The sequence below is a fragment of the Trichosurus vulpecula genome, chromosome 5 (genome assembly GCF_011100635.1).
Source record: "Trichosurus vulpecula isolate mTriVul1 chromosome 5, mTriVul1.pri, whole genome shotgun sequence".
NCBI classification, from domain to species: Eukaryota; Metazoa; Chordata; class Mammalia; order Diprotodontia; family Phalangeridae; genus Trichosurus; species Trichosurus vulpecula.
The window spans coordinates 116,910,306-116,923,356 of record NC_050577.1 but is presented as its reverse complement, the minus strand read 5'-3'; the positions used below and the strand labels follow the sequence as shown (position 1 = coordinate 116,923,356).

Genomic DNA, 13,051 nt, shown 5'->3' with positions numbered 1-13,051 from the left:
AGTAATTGAAATTAATGTTGACTTTATCTCTTCCTCCAGAACAAAAAACTTTTCCTTGTTAAAAACTTGATTTTTATTTTGAGGAGTCACCAGAAAGATAACCAGTAAAGAACTCAGACCTCTAACATGTGCTGCAGTGTTACAGAAAGAGTTGATTAAGAGGACTTTTTTTTTTTTGCCTCTAGACTGTCAAATTAATCCTGTAGTCCTTGGGGAATGGCATTTTATTACTAGTCTGATGGGGAAATTTCTTACCTTACACTGAAATAGCTGTTAGAGATCTTGATGGAGCGATGTGGATATGGATGTGATATGGAATCTTGGTCTGACCTAGATGAGGGAGCATTTTTTGATGAACACTCATGCAGACTTTTGCTGATAGAAAATAGTAATGAAACTTTTCTTGTGCAAATTTTGGTGTCCCATAGAACTTACTTGTCTCTGTAGCCCTGTGCTGTAGTGAGCTGTGTACCATCTGGGTTGCTGGCATTCATGGCAGTTGGTCTGGATCTCTGTGCTGTCTGCCACATAAATACTAGCCTGACAATATCACCAGTCTTCAGTTTCATTTGATGCTTAATGAATGCGAATGTCACCAGTCTTCAGTTCCATTTGATGCTTAATGAATGCCAAATTAATTGGCAACAAAGAAAAAGTGTTCTGATATACTAAGCAGGCCTGTGTTTACGATTAAGGTGGCTGCTCAGATAGCCAGTCCAAGCTCTCCCCCTTCCCCCCATTTGTGAACAGCTCTCAAAAAAGTAATTATTGTGTTTAATTATTGGCATCTGGTTAGCCTTCATTTTCTAGCTGGATTAAGAGAGGGAGGGGGAGAGAGCAGGAAAGGAGGGAGAATTGTCATTTCATGACTACCTAAAACCTAGACTAAATTTGCTTAGAATCAAGCTGGTGCCCGTGTTTTAAAATAAACTAATCACACATAAGCTCAGGGTCTTTGTTTATTTTCGCATGGAATATATGAATTCTAGCTTTGGCATTAGGATCTTAAGTGATTTTGGTTTTGTTTAACTTTTTTCTTTTAAGATGATTACACTCTTGTCTGAGATGTTAATTGAAAGTTATAGAACAGAGGTTCTTAACCTTTTTTTTTTGTCGTGGATGCCTTCTCAGAATAATGCTTTTAAATGCATAAAATACATAGGATTACAACAGAAACTTATGTTGAAATAGTTATGAAGTATTTCTTTTAAAAAGTTCATAGACCCCAGGTTAACTACCCTTGTACAAGAGTGTTAAGGAAATTTCCTTTCCAGCCCTTCTCTTTTTTACCTATCAGAAAACTCAGAAAGGAAGCCTGTCAGTTCTGTGGGAAAATGGACAAGGGTAACAAAGAATGGTCCGATCTGATTCAATGAAAGCCAGGTGTATAAATTAGTCACAGTCCCAAGTTATTTGACTCAGGCGTTATCTTAACTATAATTTGTGACTCCTTCTAAAGAATCTTACAAGAAATTGCTCCGGCGTTTAAGGTGGGCCACCCAGACTCTTGTCCCCGGAAGCCCTGGGATTGCCTCCTCTTTGATAATTTGGTAGCTCATTGGTGCCCATGTGGTGGTGCTGTGAAAGCCCTCAATAATTCCAGAGGTAGAGTTCACAAGTTGTATGATTGCAGAAGTGATCCTGCTGCCACTTGGTGATGCTAGGACATAATGAAGTGGATATATGTCTACACCTGTCCCAATTCATATGAGAAAGGAGGCCATCTGCTTTCAAAAGGCTTATTTTAATTTTTACTAAATTGGGGTTGGGGAGAGCAAAGAAAAAGAATTCCCCTGCTTGTACCCCTCTTGCAGTTTTTCCCCAGACTAATGCCACAGCAAGGTGTATATTTCAGTTGACAATTTGCAAATGAGTGCCTTGTCAGTTGAAAGCATGCCAGAGGAAGAGATGGTGATTTACTCATTTTTCTTTCCTGAAATTCAGCCTGCCCCAGAGATGTGGTATTTGTGCTGGTTCTCAAGCCAACTCATACTATTAAGATGTGTGAGGTGCCTTTTGAAAGGAATGATTTCAATAGTAGTGTATTGCCTCACGTGGGTTATGCAACCCAATAGAAGTTTCAAAATAAGATTATTTTGATCCTCTTGATTTAGAAAGCTACATGTGTGTTTGAGCAGCTTTCTATATAGGCTTGATTTTCCTGGATTTAGTCCTTATAATTAAACAACTCCCTCACCCCAAACCCATCAGGTCCACTCAAAAGACTGTGTGATAAGGCAGAGCTTTGTTTTTCAGAAAACAAGTGGGAAAGTGGACTTCAGTACATGGAGTCATGCTTCTCTGTTTTCATCCTGGTGTAAAAGGACACGTTTGCTGGCAAGTTAGAGGCATGATAGGGTAAAACAGTCAACTTTGACGTTCTCACAGCCAACAGGAAGAATCTTTAATGCTTTCAGATAAAGGTAGAGCCTATGAGCCACAAAAATAGAGGTCCAATAGAGAGAGAGTATGGCGTCCACAGCCCGAAGCTTAACTTTTTCCAAAATCTGCTTCTTAGTCTTGACACCTGCCACATTGTAATGGATCCCAGATCAGACACATATACTTCTAGCAGTCAGATCATACGACGTTTTAGTGCTGAAAATCTTTAATGACACTTCTTAGATTTACATTCCCTTTGGCTTCTTAACCACCCTAGAAATGGTAGAAAGTTTGCGGTAAACCTATTTTGTAAGAGAACCTGGCTGAGCAAAGGAATTCAGGCTAATATACCAATTCATTCATTGGTGCCTGTTAAGGATAAAGCTTGTGTACTTTGAAGGTATTCCTATTTCTCAATAGAGATCTGAAGAAATTTTTGCCAGTAGAAATCGCTCTATTGGATATGAGTTGTCTTGCCTCATGGTGGTGGATGTTTCAGTTTAACAGGTTATTCTGCCAAGTGGTTGGGCTTCAAAATCAGATATGCATTGGCATCAACATCTGAGTCATGTCCTTTTGTAAGATGGAACTTTTAGATACAAACTACCCCTCATGGCATTAGAATTACAGCTGTGTCCTAAAAAAAAAAAGTACGTTTCTCCTCACAGGCTGTGTCAAAAGTTTTTCACGTAGAGAAACAGAGGCTAAATTACATAGTTGAGAAATAAGGATGATGTTAGTGAAAGCTGGTCACTTTCTCCATCTAAGAAATTTGTGTTGGTGAGTTGGGCATCCTCCCCACAGCCTTATTAGTACAGGATTCATATCACTGTATAGAAGAGAAAAGCCACTGTGGTCTGTCTAGAGTGCTCTAATCTAGCTTCCCTGCACACGTGTGCTCAGGGCTGTGTCCAAGGGTGCCCCAAACATCGATGAGAGGCAGGAGGACCTGGAGAAAGCCAAAATAAATGTGAGGTGGACTTGCACCTGGGAAACAGGTCAGATTTTAGGACACCAGATCTCACTAGATACTGTTATATTGCCTTGCTGAGGTTCTGTGACATCTGTGCTGGGCTCTTTTCCCATAACACTCTTTTCCCCTCCTTATACCACCATTCCCCTTCCTCCTGCCCTCCATTTCCTGGGTTTCTCTTTTTTGATCAGTAGAATACTTTTTTTTTCCCCCTTTGAGCACAAGTAATTTTCTGATCCCTGGTTGGGTGAATATGTGAGCACTACTCTGTGAATAAATGAGTGAGTGATCTGCTGAACAAGTAATTGTAGAATTATGTTGTATGTAATGTACATATGGAGAAAGAATGTATTTTGTTCATTTTTTCTTAATAAAAAGTTGTATATGGGAAATGCAGGATGTCTTCTTCTTTTTTCTTTTTTCGCTTTTTAAAAGAGTACCCTTTAAAACTGACCATTAAATTACTGGGACACTTTACTCCTACCCCATCCCCTTTTTGTTTAAGTTGAACTTTGTTCTTAAAGAAGAGTTGGATTCCTAATATGGAGACTTAAGAAGGTAAGGGAGGCAGGAAATTTATGTTCTTTGTAAGTTATTTAGGATTGTCTAAACTACAAGAAACAGCAATAAAGAAGTAGGTTTTAGAAACTCACAAAACAAGTATTTTTGGAAATGTTTGTAGAGGGAATTTTCATAAATCAATTTAAAACAGATTTAGGGAGCTCCCTAGTTAAAGGGTACTCTGGTAAGTTCTTTTGTGAATTTAAAACACTTCAGTAAATTGAATAATTGCCTGATTTCACAATATCAAATTTTTATATATTGAGTTTTGTTTTTTTTTTTAAATAGAGCTTATTATGTCTATTGCAGTAGGTCCTATAAAAGAGGGATTTAAATCACAGGTGGTGATTATGTGTATAAAATAACGTGGAAGAGGAATGACTTGGCAAATACTGTAGTGATCTGGGAAATTCTGCCTATGGGTCCCCAGGGTAAGAAAAAAAAAAGGTCCCTGGAAATGTAGCTGCCAACATCAGGAGTGGTGGGTTGGTCATAACAGCCCTAAGCTTTTAAAAAAAAAATTGTTTTTAATTGCTACACTAATTGTGTAGGCTCCTGTACAGGGGCCAAGTTTACTCCCAGGTTTGGCTGCATGTGTCATGTATAGTCAACAAAGTATTTCCACAATGCTGGGCTAAGGATTTTTCTTTTTCCTACCCCTTCTTATCTGGCTTGAATCCTCCTGGCTTTATCATGTATCTAGCTCTTGTGGGATGAGATGCTTGCTTGTTTGTGGCAGAAATTTTCTTCAATCTGCAAATCAAATAGCCCTTTCCCTACTTCATTTTTGGGTCTGCTTTTGAGTATGGCATATAAATAACATTTCTCTGTGTGTCCTCAAAACAGGAAAGAGTGATGTAGGATGATAAGGCCAGGAACGTGGGAAATAAATGGTCTTCTCTCCCTTATTGTATTCTTACTGGCTCCAGTTGGGATGGCTTTCAGCGGTCCCAACAATGTTGACCACAAATTCTTCCTTAACTAATGAGGCTAGATTTAAGTCTTAATACACAGAATGGGATCCCTGCTCCCCAGGAACTTTGGCCCCCCTCCCTCATCACAACAGGCAAAAAATAGGAAAACTTTCAACTGTATAAATGCAGACCCTTATGAAAAACAGCCTCCCTCCCAGAAAAGTCCTGTCAGGAAAATTGACCAACTAACTCTATAATAATTGACACTTATACGGTGCTGGAAGGTGGCAACCTATTTTTTGTACAAATTCTCATTTGATCCTAACCATCCTAAGCATAGATATTTTTGTAATTGTTTTTTTATGAAGAAAGCAAGACAGATTAAAAGCCTTGCTTGTGCGCCCAAGGATAATGTCTGAGGTGTAGTTTTTTTGGTTTTGTTTTTTTACCTAGGCCTTCCTGGCTCCCAAGCATGCTCAGTGCTTTATTATCTATAGTCCTTCAGCATAACTAAATAGGATGGTAAATGGGTATCTGAAAAGTTACGTAGATTGTTCCTTTTTAAATTCTTAGAGCCTGTTCACATTCGTACCATTTTAATACTGGAATAGAGGATGGGGACTTTGTGTCGAGTACTGGGATTGTTTCTAGCAGCCAGGGCTGGGACAGGACGATGATCAATACCACCCTGATCATGACTGAGAGGCCATCATCAGGAGAAGCACCATATTTCCCCACTGCAAAAGAGAATTAGAAACTGGAAGTGGCCAACCCAAGATCCAGGTCTGTGTTTGTTATCTGGGGGCAGCTGGTGATCACAGAAGGGGAGAGGGAGATGATAGCACAGTTGAAGTTTTGCTGAGATAGAAGCAACCCATTTTCGAAATTGCCTTTTGGACACAGGTTTGACAGCACTTGTTTTATCCATCCGTCAGATCTGTCCAACAGACATTATCCCCAGATCTTATCCATACTTCTACTATCAGTGATTCTGCGGCCTTGAGCAAGCCATTCAACTCCTATGCCTCATGGTAGCCTGCTGTGGTCAGCCATTGTGCTAAACACTTTATCAATGATCTTATTTGATCTTCACAACTCTGGGCAGTAGCTAGTGTCCTCATGCTACAGCTGAGGAAACTGAGGGATGACAGGCTATGCCATTCAGCTGCTTAAATATCCTTAAAGAGGAACACTAGGATAGGGCTATTAAGAAAGCAGCCTAAGAACTTTTAAATTGTTTGATTTAGTTGTGCTTGGCAATTAAAATAAGCACCTCCTTCACCAAAACCTCTCCCCATTTTAGGTTAGTCGACTCATCAGGACACCCTACCTAGTGACAGAATCCATCCCACATACCATGAATAGCACTAGGTAAGATTGATGGTAGAGACTGTGGAAGAAGAGCAGAACCTGGCCTCTTGGCTGGTAGGAAATAAAGGTGACTGTGTCCAGGAAGACTGTAGAGCCTCTGGTCCCATTTGTGACCCCAGTGATAAACCCTGAGTCATTTTTCTTGGAACAGTCTCTGTTGCCTAGATGGCCAAAATCCTGTCCTGGGTGTTCCTTCATTTATACTTAATTTCCCTTCCTGATCCTGGCACACTTCAAATGTTTGTTTTGAAACACCCTAATTCTAACCTACATGCTGATACCCAACTAATGAACTGCTCTCACTATTCCACTGTGTCTTACTAAGGTGTTCCATATAAAAAATGAGCACAGTCCCTATGAGCTGAAGTCATTAATATTTTTCTCCCATGGGAATCAGGAAAGTTGATAAGACCCTTACTTCTAACACTCAAGTGGATATTTAGGTCCCGTAGCCAGTCAAAGATGATGATGATAGAATGTAATAATGGGCTCTCTTCTCCAGTCCTTCATGGGGTGTCCCACAGATCTCACTTAAGTTACATACAAAGGGAAAGGAAAAGGTAGTCTATGGTTGCTAAGCTAATATGACAGATCTCTGGAGATCTGATGGGCTGTCCACTAACACACCCTGTACGTTCCTTATTTTCTAGATTGAATTTTCATCTCCTTTCCTTGACCTTTCTCCTGCCTTTGCCAACCCATCAATAACTCCCATAGATTGTACCAAATACCCTGCCCCCACCACACACGCAGTTTTAGCCAGTTAGAATGAAATATCAGGGCTTGAGACCAACTTTACACAAAAGAACTTTAATTGACAGCATAAAGTTTTCCAAAATATAGTTTTGTAGGAAAATGAAAGAATTCACCATAATCTCTACAATCCAGTTTCTCAGTAAATTCCAGTGTACTTTAGACATCTGTTCCTGCTCAGCAACAGCAGCCAGGAGAACCATCCTGATAGTGTAGATAGCAATTTTTTTTAAGGCCCCTTAGAACGTATTCCCTTAATAGTTTTGTGTCTGGGCCTGATGTATTCTAAAGTGGATATGCCAAGTGAGAAAAGTAGGGAATGCTTCAACTCCTCTCTTCACCCCCACCCATTTCTAACCCAGCAAACAAAAATCCTGGACCTGAAAGGGACTTTTTTCCATGTGCAATTATAAGAGTGGTTTTAAAGAATCCCAACACCACCCAAGAGACATCTGAAAAAATTTGCTATTTCAAATTCCAGAATTTCTAAAGGTGTCAACCATGAGTGCCTAAACTCTAACTAATCGAGCATTTTGTTCCTTTTAGTCTCAGGCCTGTGATCTAGGGATTGCAATTCACGAGGGAGCCAGAAGGCAGCAACTGGTGTCCTCCTATCTTTGTGCCCTCTTGAATCTGTGCTTAGCCTTCCCTTCCTCTCTCCTCCCTTCCCCAAACATAGCAGTCACACTCTGTTCTGCCCTCATTCTCTAAAGATGCAAACAAAATGGGCCAGTCTCAGAAGATTCCCTTGGAAACAGATCTAGAGAAATTATTAACAATTTATTTCAGATGGATCAGCACCTGGTAAATGTATTTATACAAAATTCAAAAGATTTGGGATTCAAAGTGGTGATCCACAAGGCCAACCACTCACAGTGGGCAAATGACTGGACCATATCAAGTCTGAAGCATATACCTAAGGATCAGGTGGAAATCTTGTTTGGGATGGAGCTTTGCTGGAAGATGCTGAAGTTTAGCGGCTAAACCAATCCCAAGGTAGAGAGGCAGGAGACCCTGGGAGACTCCTGTGTTCCAGAAACCCTGCTATCCTACTAGCTGGTCACAACCAACTTATGTGAGTCTGAGACCAAGCTCTTTGTGATTTGCTTTTTCAAAAGGAAATTTGTATTCCTCAGATATGGAGCAGGAAGCCTATTACTGGTGTTGTTTGGAAAAGATACATTGTCTTTGCATTTAGAAAGAAGTTTTCCCTGGTGCACAGCTGACCTGAAAGCTTCTAAGCCAACACTGATCCAGAGGTTTCAAGTGAGAATGGGAAGAGGATTTCATGCCTTCAGGCCAATGAGGCATGTATATGTAAGTGCTAAAATAACTGATCTGGAATCAAGACACAAAATTCTAGTCCAGTTTCTGCCAGTAAGGAGGTCTGTGGCCCTCCATGACAAGTAACTACTTCTTTTAAGCCTCAGTTTCATCACTTGAAAAACTAGACTCACCAGACAGTATACACTGACTTTCCTCCTTCATCGATAGTCCCTTTGTGCATGCCATAGATGAGAAATGGGAGGTAAAAAAAACCTGTTCTTGGGGGTCCAGAATGAATGCTGGATCGGGCCCAATGCACTGTTTTAAATTTTTTTAATTTATGACCATTTCCAAAAGTATATTCTTACAGCAAGTCAGAGTTTAATGTGTGATAGTCCTATATATGTATCTTCAAAAAATACGTATGTATACCATGGACTTTTTTTTTCCAAATTGCATCCAGAGCACAATTAAGAAGATCAAGGATTTGGAGATTCTAAATAATACGTCTGCTTCAGACTTCACTTGTGGTAGGGCAGAGATCAAGAAAAACCCTTTTCTAGAGATCAAACCTGTGTATTATCCTGAATTACTTATAATGGCATCATTTCCTTCCTTTAAATGGGAAGGAAAGTTCTGTATTTCTATTTAATGATCTGTCAGTGCTCCCCCCAGTTTACTTGCTGAGGCTGGGTTTGATGGCAGCTGGTGGCTTGTTCAGTGGGTGTTGGTTCATGACATCTAGCTCAATTATCAGGCAGCCTCCGGAAACCTGTCATCTGCCAAGTTTCTTTTTTCTTAAAAAGAAAAAAGAATTCTTTGTTACAAGACAGATTATAGGAAAAGGAAGGGAGGGGGAAGATCCAGAGGAAAATTGAGGCAATGTAAAAACAAAAGATATAGATAAAATTTTTATTTTTAAAAAATGGAAGTTCAAAATTCCTCCTTAGCATGGCCTTTTTGAGGACCCATGCTCACTTGAACTATATTCTTCCAACCAATAACTGAGATTTTGAGGGGTGGTAACCACCCAACTGTCTCAATGGAGGGTGGGTAGTGTGAGGGTCAGAATGTACTATGTTTTATGCCCTAGGTACATATAATACTATGAGATAAAAGACTTCTGGGGAATTTCCAAAAGGTAGCTATGATTGAGAAGGTACGTATTCAGCCTCCCAAAACTTCTTCAGAACAGTTATAACCTGAATTATCTCAGTCTGGGCTTCGACTGCTCTTGCCTCTTAGGATGTGTTGCAACTAAAGAAGCTAACTATGGCCCCCGACACAAGGCTTCCTCTGCTTGGTCTTTCTGCCTGGGAGAATACAGCCATGCCTAGGTTAAAGGCAGCAGAAATAAGCAACAGAGGAGAATACAGACTAAGTTTTTTCACCCATGAATAAGGCATGGGCATTTGAAAAAGAGCAAGAAGGTCAGTAAAAGCCTTAATACTGGGCATGAAGGAGGAGACCCCTTCATTCTGGATCAAAATACATCTCCTTTCTTTGTTTCTACGATCTAATAGTCCAAACGAAAGCAATGTAAAAGTCATGTGGTTGTGTGTAAATGAGGGATGCTAGCTTAACATCCCTCTAAATCTGGACTTGCTCAAAGTGCCCATAAGAGCTCTAGAGCCTGAGAGCCAAATCTGGGTGGAAAGGCCCTTTTGGGCCTGGAGTTGTCCCAACTTATTGTCAGAGGTAATTATGGAGGCAGTTCTGGGGCCGAGAAGTTTGTACTTTGGACCCTTTAAATTTAGTAACCCAAGAGAAGCAACTTTAGCAGTGGCTAGAAAGCCAGCCTCAGAATCAAGACCTATGTTCAAATCCCGACAGAGTCAAGTGTTGACTGTTTGGGTGCTGAACAATTCACTTGACCTCCAAGTTACAGGGCAATCGCTTATCTGCCTAAAAATCTTGACCAGGAATTCTCTACTCCAAAGGCAATCACGAGTCTAGCATTTAAAAAAATAAAGCCTACCCTAAAGAGGTGAATTCTACCAGAACTCTGATATCCTCCATCAGAGGATGCTGACACATCCTCTGGGTAATTAGTGTTCAAATGGACCCGAGTCAAACCTGTAAAAAATTGGCCTGCTGCCTCCTGGACAAAGAGGCACTTAAAAGACTACCAGCTCACATCAATGCCACAAAAGGCACTCAAACAGCTGCTTCCTGGAGCCTGAGAGACAACTACTTCCAGAGGTCCTACTAGCATTTGGGGGCCTTGGGCACAGGTGCAAACTCCATGCCAAACTCCTGCAGACTTCAAGAAAATAAGATGGTAAGCCTGCTGTAGTACAGTTCCCTAAGAAGCCTCTCGTCCTCCCTGCTACTAGCTGGCCCCAGGCTGGCAGCTCAGGAAATGCGCTGGCCAAAATTGATTTCTGATGACCTGGAGTGGTTTAAATTGGGGCAGCCAGGGGGCAATTCTGAAACCCGCCCCGCCCCCCCAGTGGCACTACAGGAAAACTGGAGCAGAACATCCAAATGGCGAGAATAGGTTTGAATCCAAACATAAGTACTGAATATTAATTACTGCTTCCCAGGGATGGGTGCTGCTAAACCCCAAGAACCAACATCTGCCACTTTTCCAGAACCTGGACTGCAGCCTCCCTAAGACTTAGCAAACTTAGAAAATAACATTAATAATAACTAGCACATGTGAAATTTTCCAACTAAATTTTTAGACTATGTGACCATATTCCAGGCCAGGTCCAGGGTGCTTAAGTCCACCTGATCCTCAATGTTTACTTTCTTCCTAAAAGTCCATAAATTGAGGCTAAAAGCTACAATCAGTAATGGAAACCTGAAGTCAGTTTTGAGATGTGCCCCAAGTGAAAAGTCCCCGGAATTCCCCAAAATGAGCCAGTTTTAAGTACCAATATTCCCACTGACTTGCTCCAGAGTTATCAGAGGCTAGCAAGAAGGTGACATGAATAAAAGCTGCCATTTTTGGCAACTTTTGAATGACTATGTTTTTTTAAAAGCCATCTTTTTCAATAGATAGGTTTTGCCAGCATCATGGATTTCTGAGTATACAACCACCCCAGATGCCCTTACTTGTATCCCTATCTACACGTGTACTGTCTTTAAAGGACTGGATTGAAATAAGTCTTTTAGTGTGACTCACTACTTAGGTGCCTGGTAAGCATAAATGAGCTATATGGTCACCATCCAACAGTGACCCAGGGGTAGCATGAGCTATGTGTGATGGGGAAAGAGGGTGGGCTAGGCAAATAAGAAGAGCAAAGATAACGGGGTGGGGAGAGCAAGGCTGCTAACCCACTAATTAGATCCTTTGTAGGAAATCTCCAGAGAAGAACATGGACAAGAATGGTCAGAAGATGAAACGTGGACGGCTCATGATACCCGACGGACACAGAAGGCTGGACAGTTTGATCTTGGGGTTGTGTGTTTGTGAGGGAAGAGGTGAGGGTCTGCCACCTGCTCTCCCTCCTTCATAAATAATTCCCAGCAACTCGGTCAGTCCCTGAGTTTCACATGTAGGGTTGGGTGGATCCTACCCTTTCCTGCTGCATTGATTGTCTATTTTAAGACACCGTGCTGCCAGATGATCCTCAGGAGTGGGGGGCTTTGTCCCAAAAAGCAGCTTCTACTTCAGTGGTGGGAGGGAGGGGCCACGTGGGTTCTGGGATCCTTTCTCCCGAACAGGTAATATGTGCAGATCAGAGAGTATGATGTCCTCCATGGCGTCAGGGGAGTTGAGAGGTGTTAGCTGGATATGAAGCAGGCAGATCTCTTCCCCTGGACCCACTCTAAACAGTATCTTAACAGCAAGGAGTGAGTTGAGAGAACAGTGCTGAGTGCCAAAGCTTCCTGCCAGCCAGTATGTCAATTCAGGAAGTTTTAATCCTGCCTCACCTCTGGATGGATTCCTTGAGCAGGAACAATTCACACTTGGGTCTGGCAGTAAAATCTCCACCTCACCAAACAGGTGAACAAGGAAATCAGAATTTTGCTTACAGTAAGTCGTTCAAGGCAAGGGGTGATCTGTGCCCTTGCCAGGAGGCCCCTGGGAAGCTAAGAAAGGATGACAAATAGCTTTGCTCCTGAGAAGGGGAGAAAAGGCTAGGAATCAGGTCTCCAAATGGATATAAACTGCCACCAGCTTTGCTTTCCATTGCATCTTTCTAGCTGTCCTAACCACAAAATCCAAGACAGTTCCAGAGGAAACTGCGCGGCCATTTTCCCATCCCGCCTTTGCCCTCTTCTAACTTCTTAAGATGAATTGTTCCCATTGGCTAGAAAATGAAAAAGTTAAAGCCTCCTTGAGATGAGGTGGGGTGGGGAAGAAGGAGACCCACGACCCTGCACGTAGGCATCTGCTCCCTCCTTGTTTCTTTCCCTACTTATGTCTCTCTCAAGGTGGGGAGGAGGTTGATTTTCCTCCCCCTACTCAAGTGGCACTTTGGGTGATCAAGTCTCAAGAGTCGCACGGTAGTGGTCAGAGCTGGCAGATATGTGGCCTTACAGGTGTGTATCCTCCTCTTCCTGGTCCAGATCATCCTTGGTCAGGTTGTCAAGTGGGACGATCCAGCTGTCCCCCAGCTCACCATTGAGATTGGCCACTTTCTTCTCCTGCATCTCAGAGGAAGTCTCCATCACTTCCAGGGTTGGGTTGTCATGGTAACCATTCTCCACAGTCTGCAGTTCCTCCGTCAGGCGTTGCTGGGAAAGGGATGGGAAGATGACTAAGGGAAAAGCCAGTGGGAGGGACTGGGGTGTCTCATGAATCTAGTGATTGCCGCCCCCTCTCCCCCCATTACAAGTCCATGAAGTCCTCCACTACAATATTAAGCAGCTGGGTCCC

The 13,051-nt window shown here is 41.9% G+C and overlaps 1 protein-coding gene across 1 annotated transcript in view; it reads right to left on the bottom strand.

Moving 5' to 3' along the window:
• Positions 1-6,995: 6,995 nt before the first annotated feature.
• Positions 6,996-13,051, bottom strand: part of PODXL (podocalyxin like) — a 55,625-nt gene continuing 49,569 nt past the window's right edge. The window contains exon 8 of the mRNA XM_036759772.1: positions 6,996-12,909. Coding sequence (XP_036615667.1) covers positions 12,709-12,909 — 201 coding nt within the window. The 3' untranslated portion in view covers positions 6,996-12,708. The remainder of the gene's footprint in view (positions 12,910-13,051) is intronic.